Source organism: Eufriesea mexicana, unplaced genomic scaffold (genome assembly GCF_001483705.2).
Source record: "Eufriesea mexicana isolate 0111107269 unplaced genomic scaffold, ASM148370v2 scaffold4744748305, whole genome shotgun sequence".
Lineage (NCBI taxonomy): Eukaryota > Metazoa > Arthropoda > Insecta > Hymenoptera > Apidae > Eufriesea > Eufriesea mexicana.
Genome location: NW_016907975.1, coordinates 219,417 through 242,140, shown reverse-complemented (window position 1 = coordinate 242,140; position 22,724 = coordinate 219,417). Strand labels below are relative to the sequence as shown.

The following is a 22,724-nucleotide window of genomic DNA, read 5'->3' as shown; positions in this document are numbered from 1 at the left end:
TTTTCCCTCCTTCTGCTTTCATCATTCCCTCCCAAATATTTTTTTTTTTTTTGCATTTTTCTTTTTATTCGCGAAATCAATGCCTCCACGGCGCGTGCGCGCGCGCGTGCGACGGATCAAGCACGAAAGGCGCGCGCGCGCGCACGCGAGCGATTATGTCGGTGTAGAAAGAAAATATCAGCGGATTTCGTTTAGTGTATATACGAGTATAAAAAACTTCGTTATTCGTTATATTTTTGGGGGGTTTTGCCTTCGACGTGCATCCCTTGAAGTTCGTTACCTATAATTCTGACTCTGCCGGACTTATGGTTGCTCGATGCTCTAACCCTCCTGATGCTGACCGTTTATTCGACCCTCCTTGGATTCGGAGAGACGAATAAATCCTTGTTCGAGCCCGAATCCGAATGATTTTTTAAGGAAAGTGTCGACGAGTCTTACTCTTCGTCATCGTATTTAACAATTATAGCAAAGATATAAAAGGAAGAAGTAAATAATTAATGTAATTACGATTATAAATATACGTGCTTCGAGTGGAAAGTAAAAAATGTGAATATCCGCGATACATATGCGAATCTTTAATGAAATTGCAATACTTTGAAAAATGTAATTTCTCCGTGAAACGATACCATCGGTTACAAGGAGCATCGGAGCTCCTTCGCTTATGTTATATATTATAGGAAATATTTACAATAATAGCAGAAGAATCGCGATACATATTTCCCCACGCTAGTCGTCGAAAACAACAGACTCTCTTTCGATATGCTTGCCGATTCACTGGAACGCCATAGAACGCTCGAAGCAGTGGCAACATCAAAAGGGTTAAATAATTCCGCCAAGTATTCCCCATTGGTCTCAGCCAGCCTACTCGCACGGTATGAATTCGTTCGATTGCCACGAACGTGCAGAAATTTTACGATCCTGCAACTCGGAATACCCTGTTCCCACGGGATCGTATAACTCCTAACCACGTTTCCCTCTGTATGCATAGTACGTGTATAATATATGTACACATAATAGTAGCAGGATCTTACGGAACATCAACCGAGCTTCCCTCGTGTTTCTCTCGTGGATACTCGCCTCTCTGCCCCGAAAACGTGTCTCACGACCATCTGGCAAAGCTTCCTTTCGTTCCTTCTGCCAGCATTCGATCAACGTGGAAGAACATAAAGACCTCGAGTCGAACACTCGAGACTAATGGAAGTTTTTCAAAGGAAATCTATGCTTTTGGAAATCAGTCACAAGATTCAAGAATAAATGATCCACTTGGATACGCGTGATTGGAAACATCAGATGAGAAGGAATCTTGGGAACATGGTACATCGAAATGGAATAAGATTACCACTTTAGACTAACGAAAGTATCGAACGAAAATTTAACGAGCTTTCGTAAATCGAGGATATTTCGAAATTCAAACGATCTCTCGGGATCACTATGAACCGAAAAAATCGGTGATAGATGATGATGCTTAAAAAGAGAGAAGAGTATCGAGAACATAGTACTCTAGATTTTTAACACGTTGACTGCTATGAGGGTTTACGCTTGTCTCCTCAGTGGGACCATAATGGTCATCGGTGTCCAGCGATACTAACTTTTCAAATTTATATTTGTTTTACTCTAACCAATTTTTGCATATCTGAACAACGTAAAGAAATAGAGAACTTTGAATAGAAAACGTTAATAATTTGCACCGTTTTTGTTTTCTTTGATATATTCTTTGATAATTCATCGTTATATCCTAAGAATAATAGAAACTTCCTCGTGGCCCCCTGAGAGTACTATATAAAAAGTGCGTGATAGTCAAAGTGTTAAGAAATCCGAGGGAGTACAGTGAAGATGAAAAACAGAGAAAGTCTCGAGAATAAAATAGACGTATAATGAAAAATCTTGATCTATAGAAATTCGCGAATTTTCGAAAGGCAACTGTAACTCTATCGATCATAATGGACTCTGTATTAGGAATTAAAAAGTAAATATTTATACAAAATGATCACGCGTTAAAATAATTAGAGAGCAAGGATGAGTAACACGCGTAAGAAATGAACTTGAGACGCGTCAAAAATGGAAAATGGCCGATGGGTTTCTTTGGAACCGGAACTCATCTAGCGATCTAACGATTGACTGTCGAAACTTGGGGAAAGTATATCTTGATATCGAAGATGGAGGGTCTGAGTCTGTAGATAATCCGCTGAATCTTCAACGATCGTCTGCAGACTATTCTAGTCATGGCTCTCTTTCATGGAAGTCTAAGTGAACGAAGGAGGAAAGGAGGCAGGATTAAGGAAGACCTCGTGTACTGGCACTCGATCGTGACGGACGTGTTTCGAGCATCCTCTCGAGGACGTTTCTCTCGCTGACGCGACGCGGCTGATCTTCAATTTCGACGACCCACTCGATGCATCTGCTCCAGTCAGGGATACTGCATCCCCGATCTGTGGCCAATTCACACGAGTAAAATACCGTTTTGTCCCGTGATATCGGGAAACACGTTCTCGCGGGCAGACGACCGTCTGACCCCTTAGGCACTCCAAGCCTAAATCACGCTTCATGGCGGCTAAACACGAGAAGAAGTTAGCGAGGATCACTTAGAGGAGCTGACAAAGAACTGTCTTCTATTAGAAGAGAAACTCTTGACCCGAGGGAATCGTTGTCACGAACGAATTTCACCTGTTACCCGTCTATTCTCCCTATCTTCAAGGGACGACACGGGTAAGAGAAAAAAGGACAGGGAAGAGGAACGAACTCGTACGACTCCTTCTCCAACTGGCGAAACAACGAGCCACGATTTCGTTCCTCTGGTCCTTTTCTTTCTCTTCGATCCGCGTTCGATACGCTCGCCTTTTCTCCTGATCTCTATCTGGCTCGACGAAAACCTACGCATCCGAGGAGATTCGCAGAGGAGGATGAAATAGAATCGAATCGCTCCTTTCGATGTCTATTGACGACGACGACGACGACGACGACGAAGAGAACGATGAGGACGAAAACATCGAAACACGCGTTCCAGTTGATCCGTCTCTATCTCTTTTCTCTTTGTTCTCGTCGATCTTGCTCGACGATCAGGCCGATCGTGATCCGGCGAAACGCGCGCTCGAGAACCTCTTGTTCCTTTGTTCTCTCGTAGTGGCTCTCTCTATATACCTCTCTCACTCGTCCTCTCTCTCTCTGCTCGTTGCTTTTTTTTTGTTTTCAGTTTTGCGATTTTTTCCTCTTTTTTTGTTTGTCTTTCGATATAAGTCCCTTTCCGTTCTCTGGCTGCTCTCTTTCGGTTTCACTCGAGTGTCTGCCGGTTCTCTTACTGCTCGCCTCGTCGTGATAGATACATATCCGCTAAACGAGAAGGAGTAACTAGGGCGTCGCTGGCGATGTGATCGCCATCAGAGGCGCTGGCGGCAACGCGACCGGTATGTGATAATATTTACACTGGGGTCGCATGCACGCGCCCTTCACTGCGTCCCTGCACACGGTCACGCGATTCTCGATCACCTCCACGTTTCCTGCAAAAGTTCAAACGATCATTCGTTAGGGACACCGAGATAAGCTGCAGTTTCGCTGGGTTTTAGTGCGCGCTGATCTTCGTAATAAGAGAGATCTTGGCGTACTTTTACGCGTAGCTTCCCGATCTCGTGTTCGTGGAGAACTGGGAAGCGATTAACCCTTTGGACTCGAACAGTGGTTCGCTATCCGATATTTACAAGGTACCGACATTTTTAGCTGAAATTAGTATTACCTTCTCCACCTTCGATTTTCTAGGGAAATTGATTTTCGAAGCATTATTCAGCATTCGACAGCTCGCACGCGAGGTTGTCGTGTGGAAATCCTTTCGAGTACAAAGGGTTAAACGATTATGCGTACAATGTCTAATGCAATTAACGTAAGTGGCAAGCTGTGTTAAAGGTAAACTCGTTTCTACACGATTTTCAGGTGCCGAAATGGTATTGCGTATGTTACTAGGATTATTTTCTCCTTTGAAATTGTAAAAGCTTTTCAATTTACCATGCTGATTATACCCTTTACCGCGAGTTTATTCGAGAAAGAGTTTAAAATTCAAGGAAGAAGTTAGACCAGGCAATTATTTCGATCGAATCGTGGCTTTGAAGAAACCATACGATTGAGTTAATAAAAATATTTGTAAAACGAGAGAAGGTAGAAGGTAAGAGAAAATAAATTATTGGTTGAAAGGGTACACAGCGAGTCGAATCGATAAATTCGCGAGATCGGCGAATGAACAAAAGATAATTCCATAATCGTGGCTGTTCGTCTCTGAACCGTCCTATAGTCTATCTATCCATCTGGTTGTCTACTTATTCCAGGGAGAACAGTTCCGTCGTGCTGGAATTTCAATAGCTGAATTATTCTCAAGAAGATCGTGAGTCGCGTATACTCGCTGTATTCTTGTCTTGTGTCTTAAACTTTGCAAAATTCCCTCATCATTTATAGTTCAATTGTCATTGCAATATTATCGAAGTGGCAAATTATTCAGTCAAAAATTAAATCCTAATACTAGTCGAATCGATAATATATAGAGCGAATCGAGTATATCGATTTGTATATTAGAATTTATATAATAGGAAATATTTTGATATCTTATGATCAATTACGCGGGATTTAGAAAATTTTGAAATATCTTTCACGTTCGTTATTTAAATATATTTTGGATTTCGAGCAACAGGATTTCTCTTCGCAAATGAAGAATGCGTTTATAGATAATCATCGGTAATTATTAATGCTCCACTGGTAGAAGATTCGATAGATATATACTACTTTTTGTAACGTGGACATTCGTTGAAGGTGAGTGATTCGGTTATCGATAGACTGGAAGTAATCTATTATTTTTCCTAGTCACGGCTAGTCGAGTAATCTGTAACATTGATAAAGTTGCGTGCAGTTCGAAACAGCGGTGACCAATAGATTTGTCATCCGTCGCATATTGCGGGCATGATTGTTTTGCGGTGAATGCGTGGTCGTCAACTGCAAAATGGTCGCAAAATACAAATGGCCTTTGACCAGACGTCCAATTTGATATATAAAGAACGTATAATCCCGTCGAAACAGGACATGTGATGTAAAACTGAGCTAAAAAATATAAACACAAGTTGTTGAATACGAATTACCCTTTTTATCTCGTACGCTACAATACACCACAATAGACAGTGCATCAAGTGTAATTAATACGAATTCTACGCTCGAAAGAATTTCATTTTTCAAATAAACCGAGCATAAGCTTCCGAAAAACAAACAGAAGATTAAGAATCTAATCAAACCTCTTCCAAAGAAACTTCCAGCTTAAAACACTCTTATGCACGTTAAACATACACATTTGGCTGTAAAATTATTCAATTATACACATTCGATAAATATTCAATCGGTATCGGATTCAAGTTTTAATTAAAAAATCCAACTAGCCAGCTTTCTATCTTCTTCCTTTGAATTTTTAAATATCTCAAACTCATTTTCTTGGGGACGAAGGAAACCCGGCAAAAGGATAATACAAAACCGCTACGAATTCTCATTATATACCATCGGTGCACCTTGCACGTAGCAGATGTTTCGCCCGACACCCCTTAATCTCGCTAATAACGCATAATAACAACTTATGACACTGTACTCACCGTCTCGTGTAGCTGAAAGGAACACAATCTCGACAATTTCAATTAATCAACGTACATGAAAGAGAAAATAAAAGAAGAGGGGGAGAAAAGAATGAAAGAAAGCGTGGAAGAATGGATTGAGAGGCGTAAGAAAGAGAGAAAGAAAAGAGAAGGTACAATAAGCTTGGGTTTTACAACGACGACGGCCATGTTCCCGCATAAGGGAACCGACCGGACTACTAGCGCCACCGGGCCGTGAAACTCACCGTCACTGAGATGGATAAACTTGCAGGCGGGACGGTTGCACACTTGTCGATTAAAATCTTGGCACACCGGGAGGGTGTCCAGTAACTGAAAGAAAATGTGCCAGGTACTTTTATAACTGGTACTGTCGAGGTGCTCGCGAACGATAGTTACAAGGAAAAGGAGGGAAAAAAAAACAACTCTCACATTGTCTCGCACCAGTCACACAAGGCAGGCACACGCCATTCACGCTGTTCAACGAGCACACAGGGCGAAGACAAGTGTCCTGCCTTTTGCCCACATTCACGCGCACGCGTTCATTGGAAATCATTGGACACGCACATTCAAACTCAGTTCAGTGTTAGAGCATATTCACGGTATATTACATGCTCTAAAAAATCGGATCGTATACGAATATTAATTAATTGCTACTGGTACGCGAATAATCGACCAGGCACGATGGATATCGAACGATTTCGACGAATATTTTCTTCTTCCTTTTTATATTTTATTCCTGACAGCGTTCGTGGAATATCCATTCGCGGTGTCGACTGTTCGCGCAGGTCGAATTAAGAGGAAAATTTGCAGTAGAACTTTTTTCTTTTTCAAACTGGTCATTCCCTATTTCTCTATCGTGAGTCGAGACATTGTACTCTAAAACTGATCGGTTTCTCTATATTTTTTTGTCTTTTTTTTGCATTCGTTATCGACGTCGAGCAAGTCAATCATCAGCTTGCTATCTACCGTGATCGTTCTTACGATACGACACGACACGTTACACGTTCATTGAAGGAATTGGTGAGATTCGAATGGGCGAGAACAAAGGACTCGTATCACTTGTCTACGCGAACGGTTTTTCACGCGTGAGTCTGTAATTATGGTAATCTTTTTTTCTGCTTTTTGTCATCTTTTCCCTTTTCGATTTTCCCTTTTTTTTGTCTCAGCATTCCCAACACTTTGTGTGCAAGGAGCGTGCCTATAAACGAGGATCGCTGGATTCGCAAATTTTTTCGAAAAATACTCAAAGTATCGTTACGAATTTTTAGAAAATAGCTACACATTGCCGAATATCGGGGACGTGCGAAAATTAAATTCGAAATTATACTTTTGCGTGGAAAAATTCGATAAAATCGGGTTGATTAAATTTGGACGAATCTGATTCCAATTATTATAGGACGATATATCGATCAATTTGCGAATCAGGTGTGGAAGCCCTCTTCTCAGCGGGCCATTCAGCACAACGACTAGACTGAAGTTTTAATGTTAACAAAATCTGTGTGTGGAATACGGGAAAGCAATGATCGTGGCTGATCTAAGCTGTTTCCGTTGTTTTTCACTCTCTCGACTGGGGAATGGAGTGTTAAACAGTGACTTAAAACGTAAAAACCTGGTTGTAGCAAGATGAAAAACAACAATCGTAATACGTAAACTGGTGTGCATGTATATATATAATATGAGCGCGGCTAGGGAACATACGCACGAGCATACGAATATATCTTTCACTTTTCTTTCTCTTTTTTTTTTTTTTTTAAATCTCTTTCTCGAATAATTTTCTCCGTTGCACGAGTCTCTCGGCGAGTAACACACGATGGAGATTCGAGAACGACGAATTACGAAGAACCGTTTCTCGATGCGATGTTGACGAACGAGGAAAAATAAATAAATAAATAACAGATTAAAGACGTGAGAAAGAATTGGCAAGAGAAAGACACGCAAAAAAAGAGAAAAAATGCCAGTTATAGACTAGCTGAAACGAGGAACGAGGATGTAAAAAACATGAAGAAAAAATACATGAATAAATGAATAAGAGAAATAAACAAAGGGAAGATTCGAACGATGAAAATAAAAAGGCTCAAGTGAAGCGAAAAATCTCCGCCCAGCTACGCTACTGTCCGTTCCTTTGATTACCCCCGAGCGAAAGATGTATGCATATTATATGTACACACACACAGAAACACACACGTACACATATATGTATATGCCCGAGAGAATATATGAATATAGACAAATGCAGCAAAAAAATAGATTAAACATCAAATTCCAGAGAACTGGTATCGGTGTTAGCAAAAAACGTTAGGTCAGAAGCGGTTAACAACCTACCAGACAGAGTATTATATATATGTATATATATATGTATGTGTAAACAAAAATGAGATTAGAAAACGAACAAAATGGAAGAGAGATTAACGAGGAAAAAAGAAAAAAAAGAAAAAGAGAAAAAAAACAAACGTATAAGAGGAAAATAACGAGAACGAGGATAACAATGAGAATGAAATTAACCGTTTTGGGTCGATGGTAACAGAGAGCATCAAAAGATGTAATCGTCGCGGGCGAAAGTAGTAGTACCATAGGCTCACCATAGAAGCGTGCAAAATATACGTCTAATGAGAGATATTAAAAACAAAAATGTATAAGTAAACAAATAAGTAACTCGTATAAAGAAAGAGAGAGAGAGAGAGGGAGCGAGAGAGAGAGAGAGAGAAAGAGAGAGAGAGAAAGAGAGAGCGAGAGGAAAAACTAAAAAAAGAAAAACAAAAAACTGCAGCTGGAATTAAACCTCGTCTCTCTCTATGAAGCGATCATCGATCAAGTTTCTCTCGTGTGTTATGCGATTAAACCAATTGCAAACTGCAACAGAGAATGATAAAAAAAAAAGGAATAAGGAAAAGAGGAAGAAAAGTGAAAGAATAAAAATAAAGGACAGAGAAATGATCGTAAACGAGGAATCCTCGCGCGAAAAACAAGATACAAAAATGATAACAACAGCGAATAATGGTACAGATATAAGAATAACGAGACTAATCGTAATAATCAGAAGAATAACGGTAACAAGAGTAAGAATAATAACTATGTAATAACTTTTGCAACTGCGTAAGAGATAATTTGCTACAAACACAGAGTCTGGTCATGCAAATAATGGCCCGGGAGAAGGGGGGTTGGTTCGTTCTGCTTGGGTGATCGATCAGATCCGCGATTAACAGAGTCCACACGCCCGGTATCTTATTTCGCGATGATCGTGTCCCTCTCGCGTGTTTTCGTCTTCCCCCGATCGAACAGACAGGCCTCTGGCAGGGTACTCGTCGTGGAAAATGATGAGAAACGACGAGGGGGAGGAAAAAAAAAAGAAAAAAAAGAGCAGGAAAGAAGAAAATCCCCTGCCCCTACGCGCAGGACTCCGCGAGGATGATGTTGGGTGTCTGAACGGAATCGTGGTAACGACTTAATGACAAGAGATAAGAGACGGTAACGAAACGAGGAGATCGAGATCTCTCGAGTAGAAGGGAGACTCTTTGGTACGATCTATAGATCGCTGGTTCGTTCGTTCGAGGGGAGGAGGATCGCGCAGAGACAACGGAGCCCCTCCTCATCACCCAAGCAATTCGTGTGCTGCCAAAAGCCGACTTGAGAGGACCGCCGAAAGGGTTTTTGGTTCGCGTGCGTGAATTACAAGACTTAGACACACACATCCACTCACTACTAAAGCTACGGAAATAAACGAGATATAGAAATAGATAGATAGATAGATAGACATAGGAGAAGACAGAGAAAGGTGGTAAGAAATCCACTGTGAGCGAGCTATCCACGCCAGCGAACCAAACCGCCCGTTGGTGGCTGGACAAAAGTCAGCGGTTATTGGCATTCGTATAAAAAATGTGGAGATGGGATGTCGTAAAAGCTGTCAAATTAATAATATTCTACTGCAAATAAGTTCAACACTAGGTTAACTGCGACTCCGCAACCATAACAACAGAGCTGATTATGCTCACGAATAAAATAGTTCAAACATAGAGGAACAACATGTGATTAAAACGTTAAGGAGAGAGTACTAGAAAATCAAAATTCTATCATATCATTCTAATACGTCTAAGCGACTCGAAGAGAGAGATCGTTAGATGTGCAAAGATGGCGGACGATCGATGCATGGATCGTCACGCGTCTTTCTTTCGTTCTTTCTTTTCTTTCTTTTTCTTTCTTGCTAGATTGATAGAAAGCTTTGTGTCAACGTGTTCCCTGCGTTTTGCTTGTTGTTCAATGAAAAAGATACAAAGGAAAAAAATAAAATTAAAAAAAAGATGAATAGGAGATATACGCTACAGCGAGAAACCCGCGGGCACGCGTTTTTTGATTCTTGGTCCCATGTTCCGACTTTTTTCAAACTTTTTTTTTTCCTTTTTTTTCATTTTCTTTCTTTTTTCTTTTTTTTTTTTTTTTTTTTTTTTTTTTTTTTTTTTTTTTTTTTTTTTTTTTTTTGCCACTCGTTTTCCCGGTTACGTAATGCGTCAGAAGCTCTCTATGCAAGCGACAGGATTGTTCCGTGTTTTCGATTGGCGACAGCGGTAAATTAGAATGGTCTGGAGAGCGTCCAGAGAGCGGGAAAAAAGTGTTGCACGTCACGTGGAGAATCGTTTTGAAAATTGACAAAAACTATTACCCGTGCGATGGCACTATTTTTTCCATCTGCTCTTGTTAAAACACGCGTGTTCTGCACGGTTCAATTTAGAGGATCACGCCATTGTCGTTTTTATGGAATTTGACTTGATTGTTTTAAAAGAATCGCGTAAAAGGGTCGTGATATGCAGGATATAATGGTGTCTGTCGTACAACTGTGAAAGGGATGATTTTTAGCACGTGGCGGGAATTTGGAGCGTTTCCGAGAGAATGAATTTTATTGTCGTTCTTGTAATGTTTATTTTGGTAGAATATTATTGCTAAATTCAAGATTACCAAACGTTTTATTTGCTTGAAAATTATTTTTGTACGAAATTTTTGTCGCCATTCGTTTATTTTATCGGTTAAGGTACTGTCGAAAATTATTCCTCTTGTTACAGACATTATACCTGGCTTATGTTAATTATGATTTATTCTACTCATGAATCGAACGATTATGCAATAAATTAGTAACATGTTCAACTAAATTTTAAGATACTTTGCTACCTTGCGATTTTAATTTAGATGTTAACAAAAGTAGAAATTGCAGTGACGGTGATTAATAAAATAAGCAAACTGTAATAAATTTCTACAGTGTCATCGGGTATTTAATACCGAATATTTCTAATTCTTATATCATAATTTCTTATTAAATCGTCGTTTGGTAAGCTTGAATTTAATTATTATAATTTCAAGATCGATTTTCTCAAAGACGAATTTTCGAGACGAGGGGAAATTTTGTTTCAGATCTTCGTCTTATTTTTCCACGAAAAGATCATTAGTTTCATCGATTGCACGACAGACTCGATCGCATCCTGTTTCTGCTTAAAAAAATTTAAGCTCGCGAGTTTTCATGTAAATCAATGTAATTCAAAGCGAGATCACGCAACCGATGCTAATACAGGGACTATTAATATTAATATACATGCAATACATGTTCGGACATTACGTAACAACGGTCCATAACCGTGAGAAATTTTTCTAGTGCGATTAAAAAATTGAAAAAAAAAAAGAAAAACAATAGATGCAGAGAAAAGGGGGAGAGGGACAAATTAATTCAAGTACTAAAGCGTTTTAGGGTAGAGAAATAAAATATACAGGATGTTTCAAGGTAAATGGTGTTTAGAATACCCTTCGAACTAATGATTCTGTGAAATTAATGGTAAAGAAATAAATATCGTTATTTTTCATGCAGAAATCGATAAGACGAAAATGGTAATTCTATCTTTCCCTTTCCATAGTGATTTCAAGATTGGTTTGATTTTTCCGCGTGTAATATTCCCATTTTTAACGAAAAGTGGAAGCAAATTCTACTTTAAAAATAATTTCGAAACATTTCAAATTTACACGGTAGTAAATTGAACTATTCGCTGCCAATAATTATATTTCTCTGGTTATCTAATTATGAGAAAAATTCTTACAAATTATTTCGATAATCCAAATCCTTCAAATATTTCTTTAATAATAGAAAGCCACGTTGGACAGTCACAGATGTCACGATACATAAAAATAATTAAACTCGTGTTTCTCATGGCAAAATGCAAATTAAAAAGAAGGACACTACTATACGGGTGTACAAAACGAATCTCGAAATAACACAAAAAAAGGGGGAACGAATAAACTATACCAGTTTCACCGATTTCTACCCGAAGAACAAAGAAAAATTTTTGCCTGTATCCAGAAGCGAGAAGGAGAAAGGGAAAGGTCAAAAGTAAACAGAAGCATTAGTTCAAAGGTTCGTTCGAACATCATTAGCCTGGAAGCATCGTGTCTATAATTGCACTTCAGATGCGGCTGCATTAGACGTATCCCGACAATAAAGTCCACAATTAACGCGCAACGTTAATGAAAGAAGCGTAATCAAGACAATGGCATGATATAATAATAAGTATGTATAGTAACAATACATATGTATATAATCTCTCTCTATATATATATGTATATAAAATACATGGCAAACCATTTAATGGCAAGGTTCGTACTAATTACTGAATAAGAAGCGTGCATCTCTTTCTTCGTGAATAGGTATTTGTTTGTAAGGGGGGCGGGGGGCGGGGGGTGACGACAACGCTTTCGAAATAGCATAATAATAATAATGATAACAATAATAATAATTATCGATGTAATAATAATAATAATAGACAAACACCAGATAAGGCAGTGGTTATTCGCAGTTATAGTTGCGGTGAGCAGTCGTGAGGGAGATGCCCCCAAAAGCTACGTGTTAGCCAAAGTTACCGAAGGTTCAGGAAGGTTCGATCGTTCCAATTATCCCTGGTGAAAATTCGCGATTCACGATCACGGAAAATTTCTCGGTTCCCCGATGCAAACGTATATATCTCGTTCGAGAGAAGAAGGAAAAGCAGTAAAGGAAGAGGGAAATTTGTTTATAGACACGGAATTAAGTATGCACGACGTAACCTCAGAACGATCGAACGCCTCCCTCTCCCCTGTTAACCTTGAAGGTTAGCAGCATTAAAAGTTCGGGCTTGCATCAAAGCACCATGACGATCTGCGCGAGAGATAAACGGTCTCTTATGGTCGCGGGACCAAAGGACGGGAGAGATCGTCTTGGGTTCCATCGAAACCCCAAAATATCCCCACGTCCCATGGAACGCGTCTCTCTTTTGCTACACCACAGAAACACCATACGGCTAAACGGGTCGCGGTCCTGGTCCGCGGGGACAGGATGGTTATTAACAAACGACAGATTGAGAGAAAAAAAAAAAAAAAAAAGAAAAAAACAGAAAAGAGAGAAAAAAAAACATAAATGAGAGGTAACACAGGCACATTACCACGCATGCATCTCGAAAACTCGTTTCACCTGTTCAATCAGCGTCTGGCGCTTCTAATGCAGACCCGAGACTGGGTAAAAAACTGGTTACAATAATGAGTCTACCTGTCCGCAGCTGTCTGTGTAGACGACACAGTGAGCGTTTTGGGGGACCACTTGGGCCCCGACAGTGGCTAAGGCTGCTAAGGCGATCCACATGCAGCAAACGAGGCAGTGTTCGGTACGGTTTTTTTTTTTAGATCATCATATTTTTTTTTGTTTTTTTTTTTTGAAGTATTCGATGGTAGTAGAATTTTTTTTTTTAATTATCGTTACATATTATTATTTTGTTTTGATATTTATATTATTTTATTTTTTTCGACCGATTATGGTTATGGTTTTTTGGTTCGGTTTATTCGGTGGTCGTTTTATTACCAGTCGGTAGAATTCGGTGGAGTAAGCACCAAAATCAAAGTGAAGCACGCCGAACGTGCCCTCGGAGCACCCAGGTACATGTACACGGAAAAAAAAGAATTCGAGTATATTGTAGGTAGTAGTAGTAGTAGTAGTAGTAGTAGTAATAGTAGTAGTAGTAGTAATAGTATAGTAATAGTAGTAGTAGTAATAGTATAGTAATAGTAGTAGTAGTAATAGTATAGTAATGGTAGTAGTAGTAATAGTATAGTAATAATAGTAGTAGTGGTAGTAGTTGTAGTTGTAGTAATAGTAGTAGTAGTAGTAGTAGTAGTAGTAGTAGTAGTAGTAGTTGTTGTTGTTGTTGTTGGTATTATATTATTATTATTATTTTTATGTTGGTAGCAGGATAGGTTTGGTTTATATATTTTTAAAAAATCATTGTCGCATTAGTCGTCGCATCGTTCGTTGGAAGATGGTCCGCCAAAAAAGGGATGCGGAGGTGGTTATTTTCGTTCGTGATTGTTTGTTTTTTGTATCATTATTTTTTTTTTTTTTGCGGATTTTTGTTTTGTTCTCGATGGTGGACATGGTCGCAACGGTTACGTTATTTCGTTATTTTCCGATCGGTGCATGAACAACAAAGTAGTCGACGTAGGGGGGCGGGGAACGGCGAGGGGGGCAACGGTTGCAACGGAATGACAGTGTGAATATCGCGGATGACAAAAGGGTGTGTGCGCGCGCGCGTGTGTGTGTACGTCGTGGTGTGCACGTATCGAAAATCATCGCGGGTCGCGATCAATGGAATGAACGCGTTCGTATATGCACGTGTGCCCGTTACAATTTTTCGCATGGTTTTATCGTTGAATTCCGTTCATACCGTTTTTGTGTTTCGTTAATGACAGAGGATGGATGCATGTACCAGGGTGTACGAAACGCGCGCGCATACGTACGTATACGCGTGCACATATATGCGGATACGTCGTAAATTATATAGTAAATTGCGATCGTTGTTGTTGCCGTTGTTGTTTGACGGGTGATGGGCGGACATGGCGGCGATAATGCGGCGGCGGTGCACACATACCAAGCCAGCGTTCAAAATATCCAGATATTGTATAGGTGTACGTGTGTGGATGTCGTGTATCGAACGCATCGGCGATTAGAGGAAGAAAATGGGACATATCGCGCGCGACACGCGTGGAACATGGCGTTCGTATGGGAGCGCGTGGGTCGACCGGAAGTGGAGGATTCGCGGGACGGCCCATCACCGGGGTTCGTTCGTCGTCCGAGCAAGACCGCGCGTGTACGTATTCGTGTATGCGTGTATCGTTTCATTATCATCGTCGTGATGTGGAAGCGAGCGCGTGTGACGACACAAAGATTAAATAACCGTGTGTAGTAACGGGTGCGAGTTTCGCGGTGGATCGAAGTGGAAGGTGGTAAAGGTAAATGGTAAAAGTAAATGGTAGAGGGACGTGGAGAATGTACGCGTGTATATATATATATATAAAAAAACAGAAATATGTGCTTTAGTTTAAAAATTACTCCTTTATAATCTAAAAAAAAAATTTATAATTCATCCTTGCGTGGCGCAACCTGTATATCTCGTACATTTCCGATGAAAAGTGGTATATTCTTCGGTTTATATTGAATTATAAACATAAATGGTCTATCGACTAAAAATTCCTCTGATTCTGCCAAATTTAGTGCACGTTTTAGTCTCATATAAACAGCTAGAAAATAAATTTAATTGTATTAAAAAAGTATGTGCAATATAGTTTCACTTTCTTAAAGATTAAATTTACCTGTCGCAGCTGCAGCTTCCGTACCTTCTTCACTAACTTCTATAACTGCTTTATGTAAAACTTTATCTACTACCAATGGTTCATTGGAAATACTATTAAAATTTGCATCAGACATAAAAATTCTCTTTAAACCAAGCTAAAATTTACAATACAAATAAAATATAGCATTCTTAACCTTGTAATATATAAAATATATTATTTATACCTTATATAAACTACTTTTCAAATCGATTGAAAATTCAATTTTAAATTTTGGAAGATATAATTCAATATCATTGTAGAATCGCGAAGCATTCGCAAGTGCTTCCCATGAAAAATTAGATTGCACATTTTGTAGGCCATCTATTTCATTTGGTAATATTATTATCATCACAATATCTGTATTCTGTAAAATATTTTTTTAGTTTCTAATATAAGAATTTATACATATAAACATACCATGTATGGGATTTCAATAAATTTTGCTTGCAGTGTTGGTATATTACCATAATTGTATTGAGACTTGTTAAACATTGTTGGTACAAGTTTTGTTTGTTCTTTTGTAACATGAAACACTTTATTTTTTGTATTCAGTGTATTAAATGTATTTAACCATTTAGCATTAAAATAAATTGCATTTATTAATACTAATTTTGTATCTTCATTAAAATCACCTAAACATCAAAAACACTGTTTATTATATTATTATTTTATTTTTATAATTATTGTAATTACTTAAATATATATTTTTTTTATACATATGAAAATAATTTACTTGATGATACAAGATCAAATATTTTATTATTTGTATTCTCTTTAACCCAAGCATTAATTTTTTCAGCTGTGTCTACATTATTTTTAAAATCAATTTTGGATATCTCAGATTGATAAACCTCTTTTCCTATTGTTAAAAATTCTGTCAATAATTCAAATCCATCTTGTATATATATTGTATTTGCAATATACAATTTAATATTCTCCAGTTCCTTACAAATATAAAAGATATTAATTATGAGGAACGCGTAGGTTTTCGTTGCCGGTGCAGGGATCGGGGAAATGGTCACAATCGCCACATGAATGTAATTAATCGGAGAAGGAGGCAGGATTGGATTTCGCAGCAGTCGTCGCAGATTCCGTGGAACGGGCGGATAACTCAGGCACGTGCGGCGTTTCAGGATCAATTTCAGGAGCGGGATAGGGTGATTCGGGCACGTGCGTGGAGGGCCGGTGTGCGGTCGTGGTGGACGTTGACAGAGAGAGAATCGGAATCGTAATCGTCGATGGAACCGGAATATAAGCGTTGTCGGGACGGAGATCAAACAATTGTATGCGTGGTAATTTTCGGTCGAAAGACGTGCGGTGGAAATCCAGGCGAGGGCAAGCATGAAACAGAAAGTTTAAAGAGAAGATTATGAACGATCGCGCGATTCAACGTGCAACTGATTGCTTTTGCTATCGGGTCGCATAGTGTATGCTGTGAATTATTCTCTTTGCTCCCATTTGCCAGTGAGCTAGTGTGTACATGTAGGTACGTATGTGTAGGCGGTGAGGTGTCAGGTGTATGGCACGTGTTACGCTTTGAGAAACAAACAAAATACAGTACAGTTCACAGCAATGATATTCAGCTACGATCTAACATGGTCTCTCGTTCCTGCACGAGATCCGGTTGTTACAAGGAAGCGGAGAATGGAACGATTTCCGGTCGTTCGAACCAAATGCAGTCGTGCTTTTCCGCAATAGATATATTATATATATATATTCATGTAAATAATAAGAGATCGTGTTCGCATGCGCTTAAGCTTTATTATTTCGTGTTGTGTTCGTGTAGCTGCGTGTACTGTTCTTGTGTCGTATCACGTGATTGGCATATAAATATATATATATACAGATAGATATATGTATGTGTATATATATATATATATGTATATACATATATGTAGACACCATGCGTGTGAATTAACGACGATGTCGGAGTGTTAAAACTGAATCGCAATTATGAAATTAAAATAGACAGAGATAGAGATAGACTGCGTGAAGAAAGACATAGAAATAGATATAAAGAGATGTAGCAAAGAAACTTTTTTTTATTATCGTTCGTACATGATAGCGGTGAAAGATACAGAGAAAAAAGTACGAGCACAAGCCATCGATATCACTTCTTCTTTCTTTTTTTCTTTTCATCTTTTTCTATATCGACACAGGTGTATACGGATCGGACAGAACCGCGATCCGAACCGATATCCGGCCGCGACGCGTGTATACACGTGTACACGTGTGTACGTACCCTCTATACTCCTCCTTCGGAGCGTCGTCTGTCACGATTTCCAGTCCCCGACGTCTCGTTGGAAATAATACGTCCCCGTTGCAATATATCACGATATTCGAAACGAAATTACGCCGGACAACGGGTGAACCGGTTCTGTCCATTCATATCCACCGATCGGCCGTCACACGTTGGACGTTAGAGTGCGGCGATAAACCATCGGTCAAATCGTCCTGGCCATTCGAGTGCAGCTCCGGCTTAATTTGCTCCAGCTCTGTTCGTGCGGTGCCATTGAACATTTATTTTACGTATTCGCGATACGTAATGGCATCGACGAGTAGTCTCTGGCGTTTTTCAGGAACCGGCGCGGCCGCGCGAGGGCGGCTGCGCGTGTGGCTGTGCGCGCGCGCGCGTACGTTTCGTGTCACTCTTACATATGTATATGCAGCATGGTGAAAATCATCAGCGCGTGGTCAACGAATGTGGTACGATTATGAAATTCCAAGACGAAATCGATCCTCGATCGATCCGTATTTTTTTACTCGACCATGCTGATGAATTGCTTCACCTTTTCACCATATTTCTTTCTTATTTTTTTCTCTATTTTCTTTTCTTTTTTTCTTTTCTTTTATCAATACGTGTCTATGGCATTTCTCGTTTTTGCTTTTCGTAGTCGATGACACAGAACGTCGCGTAGCGTAGGATACGTGAATCGTCGAACAATACTGCGTAGCACTCTTCTCGCCTTTGAATCGCAAGGCAATTTTTAAAGCGATCGAAACAGGTGAGGAGGCCTCGGCGCGGTATAGTACTGTATAATATATGTATATATACTTGATGCGATCAAAAGCGTGGATTATTTTATATATATATATATGTATAGAGATATGTATAAAATATACATAGGTTTGTAAATAGAGATGCATGAATACAGCCTGTTTCGGTGACACACCCTTTGGAATCACGGTCGCTCGGTAAAGCGTTTTACCCACGGTTACCGAGGCTCGACGTGTTGCAAAGGTCTCTCTCCATGTGCCAAGCAATTACAAAACAATTCAGTAGGCACACGCGCGACTTTCTTACACAGGCGATAGCGGCGAAATAATATAATAATCGAAGCTGAATAAGAAGCCGACCGAACGCAAGGGTAGGTTACTTGGATACTTGTTACCTCGAAGAAGGTCGATTTCCATCTTTTCGACATCTCTCGTTTTATCATCCGATTATCTCTCGGACTGTCGAAAGTGTAGGACACAGACGCGAATATCGAATTACTAAATCCAACGTTCGAATTTTTCAATCATTTTCATCCTTACATACGGCTATATACACATCTCTCGGAAATTTTCGTTGGGGCGATCAAAGTCGAACAAATTGCACGGACCTTTTCACCTAACATTTTCTGCGATTTCCGTCGTTATATGCACTTGGTGCAACTAATTAATTTCGAAAATTAGCACAGACGTAACGTTAATAATTTTCTTTACAGCTAATTCTACTCTATCTAAATTAGTCTCTAATTTTTCCTAATAATTACATTTATTTATCGAAGTAACAACGAGGCTTTGATTGCCCCAGAAAAATTCCGCAAAACCAAACGATCTATCGATCTCGTCAATTTCATCGCCAACCGGCTTCCTACACTTGCGAACAGCCCTAAAGGTAACCGATCGCGAGTACACACAATTGGCATGTTGCGTATCGACCTTCTTCCCGACAATTATTAGTAAAATCGTAACGGATGGAGAGGAGTAGTCTAATGTGGCGATTGTTGATAAAATCGTGGGCGTGGGAACGGGATGTCGACGTGATAAGATATACGGATAATATACCTAGATATCACTCCTTCGTGCCTCTGAATTTCGCAACTAAAGCGCAGGAGAAGCTGTGGTAGAGGCGGAAAAGGTCAGGAACAAAAATATACGTATGTACGTACGTATCGTACGTATGCACATACATAACGTAATCTTACGGTCAGAGAGATGAGAAAGAAATAGAGAGTAGAAAAAAAGAATGCGAGTGGTACACTCGCTCTGATGGCGTTCGTCATAATATAGAAGCGTCTAAAATCTACAAGGTTCGAGAAAACGACCGTGTGCTTGGCATCGTCTAAAGTGTGCGCTCTTTCACGTGAGAACGATTCGGCCACTTTTTCTTTTTCTCTCTCTTCATTGACAGCATCGAGAGAACGGAACGAGAGAAATAAATGGCGAACAAAATCGCGGAGAATAGCGCGAACAAAATGGAAAGTCAACGAAATAAACGAGAAAATTGAAAATTATAATTGGATCGTTGCCCGAAAAGATCGACTTTATCCGAACGTGACTCGAGATTAGCCAAAAGAACTGCCAATGACCGGAGAATTTGCGAGTAACTGACTTGAAAAATAGAAATAAAATGAAAATTATGTTTTCGGAAAAAACGGAAGGAAATTTACGAAAAGAACGCTGAAAAAGTAACAATACAAGCACCAAGTCGAACAGATCGTCGAAGGATATTAAAAACAAGGGAAGCAGGAAGCGAGGCTAAGACTGTGAGCAATAATGGGCGCAATATCGAGTAATACACGAGTATATATATACATATATATGTTGTATGTATAATATGTATATATATGAATATAAATATAAATATAAATATTACAAGGGATTAGCGAGTTCTCGGGAAGTTCTGTTTCGATAGAAAGAGATGAAATAAGAAGAAGCATTAATAAAACAAATATTCATGCATTTCTCAAGCATTATTATTACAAATACTGGCTGACTCCTTGACAAACCCCGTGAGCGTGCACGCGCAAAAACGCATTCGGGACCTCGAAGACTCATTTGCATCATCGTTTTCATTTTCATTCGTTCTCTCAATTGCGTTATTCATATTTTTTTTTTTTCTTTTAATTATTATTTATTTATTTTTTTCTATCATTTTTTCTGTTTTTTATTTTTCGTGTGTGTGTTTTGCTCAAATTGTTTCTGCCTAACACCGTCTCATCCTTTCTATAACTTTTCCTCTCACTTCATCATCGTGTGTTCTTTCCTCTGCCTTTTGTCTCTGAGTCGACGACGCAGACTAACACGCGGCTATATCATATACTCATATATCGTATTATATCGTATGTACGTGTAATATCGTTAAAACATCGATAACTGTAAACTCGTTTCCTCGACATTGGAAAAATGGACGACGTGTCTCGTTCTTTTCCGTTCATTTATCTCTCTTTCCTAACCTCGCAGGACGAATCTCCTCGCCACGCGATTTTACCATTTCTGGCTTCGCTCTCGCGGCGGTCGTGACGATATCGTGCAACGTGTACGTACGTGTCTTTATGTGTGTGTGTATGTGTGTGTGTGTTTGTATATGTATCGTGTGCCTGCGTGCACTAACCGCGTCTACAAAAAAACACGCATACAAGCGGTCAAAATATGCTTTGAACCCGTTTACAATCGTCGAGATCATCTCTCTTTCGTTCGTCGATTTTTGCGTTCCCGAGGTTGTCGCTGATCGCGTTTAAGTCTCGTCCAAGACCATAATCTGTCCCCTCGACGTCGTCTCGGACGATTACGTCTCGCGCCACGTGCGCGCGCATACGTACACGCCCGATGGTGCTGCCACCGTCGAGCATGCGCGTAACAACGTACGAGTATAGTTGAAAAAAAAAAAAAAAGTCAAAGACAAAACGGTACACGATAATAAATACTACCTGTATGCACGTAATATTACGTTTAGTTACGTCGTGAAACGTGGATTCTTTTTATATCGTTTATAATTCTTACTTGACATTTTATGTATACATTATGTATATATATATATATAATAGGTCAGCATAGTTCATAAGATAATTCGATTGCCATTGCTGGACAATTATCTCGCGACGAACGCCGACGATCCTTTCGTTGCACGATATCTGGATGCAACATTAATCGATAGGTATGACTTACGTTCGAATTTAATATAAATATAATCATGTAGGTATTATATATATATATACGTTAGGTGCTTTCTTAATGTGTTTCTCTCGAGTTTACTCTTGTATACTCTAGTACACGTGTGTCGTCTGTGTGCAACGGTGTACGAGTGCAAGGGGAAGGCACTTCCGCTGTTTTTCGGTCGATTTCGCGCTGAAAGCTCGACACTGCACGTTGTCCTTTCATTTGCTCCACGATTGTCCGTTAAAAATTCGAATTCGAAAGATGTCGCGAAAGAGTGACATAATTAAGGATAAAGCAAGATATATAGATCGTTCGATATTTTGATTATAAATTATAAATGTACAAATTTATCTGCGTTGTTGAACATCGATCGAGGTTAACGATCGAATTTCTCTGAGGGATGCAGTGCCAGGATTTCAGCGAGGATCTAGGAAAAAATCAGCCACCCTCTCGATAGTGTACGTACAAGTGTGAACAGCGAGTTGAGGAACCCTAGAGTTGTCGGTTCGTGTGCGTGACTCGTTAGAAACCGGAAAAACGCGTACAACCTATGCGCATCCTCTGTGCGAGGCATTCTAGTCCAGGAGGCCGTTCGAATTCGTTCACGAACCGTGTATATCGTTATCTTATAGTTACGTATCTCTGTACACAGAGTATATCCAAAGACAGGAATCGAAAATAGGAAGAATAATCCACTCGGTGTGACGATAGATACAGAAAATACTTTGTAAACGCGTCATCTGAAGGTTTCCGTTCTTTTCCGCCATTGTTACAAATTTTCTAAGAAAGAATGTTTCTTAAAATTAGGGAAAAACGTCCATTTCGAATTTAGCAGGCTGCAATGCAATTATAATACCGTGAGTTTATTAGTATATTGAAAAGTTATTGGAAATATTCTAGGATTCAATTTTCTTTTTCTTTAATTAAGGGGAAAAGGTGTTACGCAAAAGTCTCCGTTCTGAAATTATGGTCGACGAAATTTTTACAAAGACGAATATTCCTTTAGAACAAAAGGAAATGGTCAATTTCCGAATTTAGAGGACTGCAGTGGAATCCTGTTGTAGCTGAATAATTCCAATTATTAGACAATTTTTGGAAATATTCTGTCACTCGATTTTCTAATTCTTTTGTTTATATCAAGGAAAAGGAAGATATCGTGTGATCGTCACTGTCGAAATTCTATGAAGTCAAATATACTTTGAAATTGAAAGAAAATGGGCTATATCGAATTTAGAAGTTTGCAATAAATTTCTTCGCTTTTTCAAAATACTCGAAGTACATTTACATAAGATATGTCCACCGAAT

General features: G+C 39.3%; 2 protein-coding genes across 2 annotated transcripts; both read right to left on the bottom strand.

The window, feature by feature from the left end:
* Positions 1-301: 301 nt before the first annotated feature.
* LOC108550892 (zinc finger CCCH domain-containing protein 28-like) lies at positions 302-13,251 on the bottom strand. The gene is made up of 3 exons (XM_017904795.1): positions 13,159-13,251; positions 5,855-5,939; positions 302-3,494 (listed from the first exon to the last, which is right to left on the bottom strand). Exons 1-3 carry the CDS (start codon positions 13,249-13,251, stop codon positions 3,346-3,348), a joined length of 327 nt encoding a protein of 108 aa, XP_017760284.1. The 3' UTR covers positions 302-3,345.
* Positions 13,252-14,975: 1,724 nt separating this feature from the next.
* On the bottom strand, positions 14,976-18,697 carry LOC108550849 (leukocyte elastase inhibitor-like). The gene is made up of 6 exons (XM_017904747.1): positions 18,665-18,697; positions 16,006-16,216; positions 15,690-15,904; positions 15,457-15,636; positions 15,252-15,387; positions 14,976-15,179 (listed from the first exon to the last, which is right to left on the bottom strand). The coding sequence occupies exons 1-6, from the start codon at positions 18,695-18,697 to the stop codon at positions 15,016-15,018; spliced, it is 939 nt and encodes a 312-aa protein (XP_017760236.1). The 3' UTR covers positions 14,976-15,015.
* Between the last annotated feature and the right edge of the window lie 4,027 nt (positions 18,698-22,724).